Source organism: Geospiza fortis, unplaced genomic scaffold (genome assembly GCF_000277835.1).
Source record: "Geospiza fortis unplaced genomic scaffold, GeoFor_1.0 scaffold55, whole genome shotgun sequence".
Taxonomy (NCBI): Eukaryota; Metazoa; Chordata; class Aves; order Passeriformes; family Thraupidae; genus Geospiza; species Geospiza fortis.
Window position 1 is genome coordinate 11717310 of NW_005054308.1, and position 6348 is coordinate 11723657.

The 6348-nt window shown below is 54.5% G+C and overlaps 1 protein-coding gene across 1 annotated transcript in view; it reads left to right on the forward strand.

Moving 5' to 3' along the window:
• ARHGAP26 (Rho GTPase activating protein 26) overlaps positions 1–6348 on the forward strand; it is an 82995-nt gene that overhangs the window by 37848 nt on the left and 38799 nt on the right. The window contains exons 13-15 of the mRNA XM_005418826.1: positions 396–470; positions 4654–4741; positions 5806–5864. Of these exons, the coding sequence (XP_005418883.1) occupies positions 396–470; positions 4654–4741; positions 5806–5864 (222 nt within the window). The remainder of the gene's footprint in view (positions 1–395; positions 471–4653; positions 4742–5805; positions 5865–6348) is intronic.

Genomic DNA, 6348 nt, shown 5'->3' on the forward strand with positions numbered 1-6348 from the left:
ACCTCTTGTGAGGCTCCTTGTACACGGGTGGGGTTGTCCCAGCCCCACAGGGGGAGGTCAGATGCAGAGGGCTCAGACCTCAACTTGAAAAGCTTGACACAGTAAAATTTTCCCAGATTGTCCTGGTTAAGTGCAGATCCTGCTTGGGGCTGCCATGGCTGTGGGAAGGAGGAAAAGTGTGCTTAGATCCTTGTTCCTGAGCTAACTGGGGTAACACTTCTAATGAAAGGATTCGTGAAAACCTTGATATCAGCCCCAAATGTTACCCTCTGCTGTGGCTTTGTATTTGATAGGTGAGAAGGTTTCATGGGCTTTGCTCTTTGAGAAGGCAAAGGAGTGGAAGCAATCTCAGCAGCTCTTGTGACCTTGTGCTGACAGGTTCCTTGTTTTCCCAGGGATCAATGAGCAGGGGCTCTACCGGATCGTGGGGGTGAACTCCAGGGTGCAGAAGCTGCTGAGCATCTTGATGGGTGAGTGCCTGGAGCTGGGTAAAGGCAAGTGGGCTGTGCTGCTTGGAGGCCTTGCCAGGCAGCAGCAGAGGCTCCTGTCGGGGTCCCTAATGGTGGTGGCTGTGCCCTTAGGACCGTGTCGAGGCCGGGAGGTCCTGGGCACCGTGGGCAGGTCTGAAGGTAGGACAGGACTCGTGTGGGACTGGCTTCACCAGGTCCTGCTGCACTCACTGGTGTCCTGCTCACACGTGCTCTGAGCTCTGGCAGCCTTCCCAAATGCAAACCAAAATCTTCAAAGAAATAGCTGAAAGCTTTGGCTTTTCATGTCCTACCTGCCCCCTTGTTCCCAGCACCCTTTGAAATGATTTTCTCTGGATGTTGCATGCTGCCTGTGGCTGTTCTTGCTTTCCCCACGGACTTTCTTGTGCCTGTTTATCTCAGTCTTGCCCAAAGTTTTCCAGCATGTGTTTCCCTTGTGACTGAGGCCTTGGATCCTGCAGTTCTGGATGCTCCAAGCTGCTGGGTCTTGGCACAGCAGAGGTTTGCTCTGGCTGTGGGGACAGAACCACTTCAGCCCTGACCTCACGGGCAGCATTTCCATCCCACAGCTGCAGCCCCGGACCCGTCTGTCCATCTGTCCAGACATGCCTGAGACACAACAGTGGAAGAGAGAGCAGAGCTGGGCTGGAGCAGGGCAGCTGCCCTTGGCCAGTCCTGTGTGATGCTGCTCAGAATTGGCAAAACCACGGATGAAATAGCTGCAGGAATAGGGAAACAAATGCTCACTGATTTGTTAGTGCACTACTGAATGTGTTTGTTACTCCTTGGGGAAAATGCGTGGCATTTCTGCTCATCTTCTTTCCCTTCACTTACTGTCTTTCCTTTTCTACATGATTTCCTTTTCCTTGTCCTCACAAAACTCCAGTGCTCCTTTCTCTGCGTATTTCTTCTTGCAGAAGGTTTTCATCTGTTGTGTTTCAACATCTTTTCCTTCTCCTGTTCCAGTTTCTCCTCCTTTTGCCACCATTAAGGTGTTCAGTGAGCAAAGCCCACGGTGGCTGTTACAGCTGTCAGTGTTAACCTGTGGAAAACAGATAATGCAGGTGACTGGAGTGGAAGGGCACAGCTCCCAGTCCGGGTGCAGGGGACCTCATTGCTCTTGTGGCATTTGGAAAGTTCACTGCAGTCACGGGACTGGTGGCTGGTGCTGTTATTGGAGGAGTTTGGCACAGGCTGGGCATGTGAAGGTGCCCTGGGCTGTGGGGAGCCAGCAGTGTCCTGTGGCACACAGGGTGGGCACAGGGACAGCACCAGGAGCGCTGCTGACAGAAACAGCCTGGCTCGGTGCCCCGGGGCAGGTCCTGGCAGGTCACAGCCAGGCCCTCAGTGATGCTCATCACCACATCCCACAGGTGGCAGGGCCACGGACCCCCTTCTCCTGTCACAGAGGTGCCAGTGCTGGTGTCAGTCCCCAGGCTGTGACAGATGGCAGAGCTGGCCTGGGTGAGGAGCTCTGCAGAGCTGGGAGGGATTCAGTTCTGGACAGCATCCAGCATCCATTATCTCCTCAGCCACTGAAGCCACTCAGCTGTCGCCCCTGTGTCTCATGAGGAGGTGATAAATGGCTGGTGCTTTTCCTTTGTCCTGGTGTGTCCTCCTTGGTTGGTGGGGCTGGAAGCCCTGCTGGGGGTGAGTCAGGCTGGCAGTAGGACCCCTTTTGGGAATCCCCCGTGGTGTCTGTCCATCCTTGGGGTGCTTTGAGAACCCATGACTCTCTGCAATTTCTCCAGATTGTGGGGGATTAAATCTCCATCACCCCTGGTGTTTGGGCTGCGTGTGGAGTCAGTGTCACAGGAAACGTGTCCCTTGTCAAACCCCATCTGTTCTCGCTGCCCTCGGGCTCCTCGTGAATGGAGGAGCCAAACTGTGCTCCCACTGTCAGGTTTCCCTTATATTTAGAAATGAATGTGGGCAGCCTCACTGCTTCACATAGAGCTGAAATGGCAAAAAGATCGAGTTTCCCTGAGCTGCTGTCAGGGCACTGCTGGGAAGGGCTTTGGCAGGGGTCCTGCAGGAGGGCACTGCTGGGGCAGGGGCAGCCCCAGCCCCTGCCTTGGGTTTCAGGGCAGATCCTGTCGGGGTCTGGATTGGGGTGATGCACTGGGGGGTGCTCCCAGGGCTGGTGGGGGGCAGATCCTCTCCCCAGCATTCACTGGTACCATGTGCCATCAAAATGAGGACAAATAATGGGACAAAACCCAACAAATAACCAAACTCTCATCCGTGGGAGCTCCCATGAGAGGGTTTATTGTGGCACAGTGGGGCCCCAGCAGGTCTGAACTCTGCAGAAGGTGAGTTACAGCATCTGAGCTGCTCGTGCTCCTTTGCCACATGGGCCATGAGTGGGAGTGGGGCTCCTTCCAGCCCCTCACTGCTGGGATGTGTCATCCCTGAGGCTCTTGGGAGCCTCTCCCTGATAATCCCACTGGGGTGATGAGGTGCTTCCCCGGGCTGTGCCCCTCACCCTGGAGAAATTGGTGAGAGGCATCAGAGCAGGGGTTGGCAGCAAGGTTAAAGCAGCGGCAGGGTTAATGCTGCCCGTGGCTGTGGGTGCTTCTCCAGCCCCTGGTTCCCCGTGGCCCCAGTTCCTGTGGACGTGTGTCCTTGTGGGAGGCAGGGCTGGCACGGCCCCCCTGCCTGGGGACAGATGCTGCAGCTGCTGCAGCTTCTTGCAGACTCAGAAATGTGGAGGTCAAGGGGGGCTGATTAACTGCTCGGAGCCCTTTCATGGGACCCACTGTGGAATTTCACCTCGTGTTCCATGATCCTGCCTGGAAACTGCTGGCTGAGCCTTTGCAAAGACACACTGTTTGCTCTGCTTTGGGTAAAAAGTTTCTTGTAAAAAAAAGATGGAACTTCTGGGGGGTTTTGTTAGTTTTTTTTTTTTACTATGCCACACTTTGATCTTGACTCCTTATCTTAAAATTCTCTCCTTGCAAAGGCAGTGCTGTAGGAAGTTTCCTGGGCATTGAGTCAGGAGGATGGAGGTCATTTGTGTGACTGCTGAGACACACATGATCTTTGTGTGAATATGCATTTCTTACGTATTTACCTTTCCAAGCGCCTCTTGATGTTTTTTTAAATTAAAATAAACCCTTTGCCCTGAGGGAAAGCTGAGCTCTATTCACAGCATTCTTTTAAGCAGGTTAAAAATTGCCCAATGCTTACACAGGGCTTTAAAACTCAGAGGTGCATTATTTGTGTCTGTGAAGAGGCAAAAAGCCCCCGAGCTGAGCCCGTGGGAGCAGATGGTGTTAGCAGCTGTGGCTGTGTCACCCTGGGCCTTGGGGACAGCCCTGGCACCCAGGCTCCCAGGGACACCTGGCACTGGGGGGACCCTCACCAGGGACCCCACAGAGGGGGGGTTCAGCTGGGAGCAGGATCCTGGCTGAGTTTCCAGGATGGAGTTAGCAAAGACCATTGGAGCAGAATCCAGGCAGGAGAGATCAGCACACGGGCACTTCCATGCTGGGCTTTCCATGGCCTTGGTTGGGTGCTCCTGGCCTTGGTTGGGTTCTCCTGGCCGTGGTTGGGTTCTCCTGGCCTTGGTTGGGTGCTCCTGGGCCTGGTTGGGTTCTCCTGGCCGTGGTTGGGTGCTCCTGGCCTTGGTTGGGTGTTCCTGGCCTTGGTTGGGTTCTCCTGGCCTTGATTGGGTGTTCCTGGCCTTGGTTGGGTGCTCCTGGCCTTGCCTTGGTGCTCCTGGCCCCAGCTGGGAGCTGTCACCATCTGGGTGTCAGTGGTGTCCCTGAGCCCACTGCTGGTGGCTGTGCAGGTGGCTGTGGCTGTAATTGCCAGCCAAGGGCTGAGCTGGGAGGTGGCTGCAGGGTGACAATGCTGCCCATTGTGGGGAGGAGGGTCCCTGGTCCCTGTGTCTGTGCCTGGCTGTCCCTGCTGTGCCCGGTGTCCTGGCACACTCCAAGCCACACTGCCCTGTCCTTGCCTGGGATGGAGGATTCTCTTTTCCTTCTCTTGTCCCACGTCACTGAGTCTGGCCTGTCCTGCAGCCCCACACCCCTGCAGAAATGTCCTGAGCTGGGAATAGCAAATGAAATGGGGTGTGATGGTCTCCCCACACAGCTGAGCTGGCACCAGCTGGAATTGTCTTCAGTTTCCTTCAGTTATTGTTTTTTGTCTTTCTCCATAGACCCCAAGACAGCCACAGAGACAGACACAGAGATCTGTGCAGAGTGGGAGATCAAGACCATTACTAGTGCACTGAAAACGTACCTGAGGTGAGGAGAAAAGCCTCACTTGGCTTCAGGAGGGGTTTGGTGCTGGCCTGGGATTTTACTGCCTGTTATTGCAGACCCTTAACAGCACTTTCATAGAGACAGAGCAGGAACTGCTCTTAGGGAATTTATTCTGGCTTTTCCCTGGCTTTCCAGTGTGTTTGAGTAGGATCTGGGGAGCGCACTCGGCTCTGGCAGATGCACATATTATACAGACATGATTTTAAAAGCTCATTCTTGCATCCCCTGCCTTGATTTAAGCTTTTCCCTGAGCTTTTCCCGGTGGACTTCCACCTTCTGAGCACGTGGCAGAAGGGGAGGGCAGTGCTGTGTAAGGGCAGGGGCTGAAGAGCTTCTCCAGACCTGGTGCTGAGCTTTATTGTAGCTCTGATTTCTGTGTCAGGCGAGCCAGTATCATCCTGGGGATCTTCCCAACAGGACTGGGTGTTGGCAGCCAGCAGCATCTCATTATCCACAACGTGCTCCTACCTGTTGTGACCGCAGCTCCTTGCTCTCAGCGACTCTTGTGTGCTGGGTTGTGTTTGAGGGAGCACAAGAGAGAGCCTAAATCCAATTAGGGTGATAAGGGTAATTAGCCTGGTGGATCTCAGCCTAGAAAATCACAGAATTTTGCATGATTGGCAACCTTTGCTCCAGAGTCTGAGCTGTTGGCTAAGCAAAGAGGAATGTGGGCAGCACCAGTGCGTCCCTCTGAAGGGATGCAGCAGTGGGAGGGGACAGTGGGAATGGGGATTGGGAAAGTTTTACAGCTAGGCTTGTTTATCTTTTCAATTTCTTTTCAAAGTTCCTTGGAAGTCATGGGCTCAGCAATGCACTGAAGCTGTGTTACTGAAGGAATGCTAAAATTAAAGATTAATTTAGTGGTGAATAAATCAAAGGTCCTTGCATAGATCTTACTCCTTCTGATGGGGGAATTAATTAGAGTTGGTGTTGCTTAATTCTGCCCTTTTCAAAACAGAGCTGAGTTTATTGTAGGGGCAAAGCTTTCTCAGTGTGGATTGTGTTCCTCAGATGTGTTTTGTGCCTGTTTCCTTTTTATCTTCCAGAATGCTCCCGGGGCCCCTGATGATGTACCAGTTTCAAAGGAGCTTCATCAAAGCAGCGAGTGAGTCTGTTGGTGTTTATGGCTCCCCCCGAGGAGCCTCTCTGCCCGTGGCTGCCCTGCTGCCTCCCCAGCGCTGGTCCTGGCCAGCAGAGCAGGGCTGGAGCTGGGGCAGGCTGGTGTTGGGGGTGACAGAGGAGGAGGAGGGAGCGCTGGCAGTGCCAGGAGCAGTGCTGACATCTCCTGTGGCTGGGACCATCAGCTGCTGTTGAACTGCACCACGGGGTTTGGGGGGCTTTGGGGGGCTCCCTGCTGCTGGGCCGATCTGGGCTGTGTCTCCTTCACTGCCCAGGGGAAGGGGCTTTGCTGGGAGCAGGGGATTTTCTGTTGGCAGTCGTGCAGCCTGTGGATATGGGGGTGGGATGTCAGGAGGGCCCCATGGCCATGGCCGTGCTGGCCTCCTCCAGCAGCTCCCACTTGGCACCATGGACCCAAGCAGCCTGTGGAGCAGCAGATGCTCCAGCCTGGCCTGCACTGGGCAGCCTGA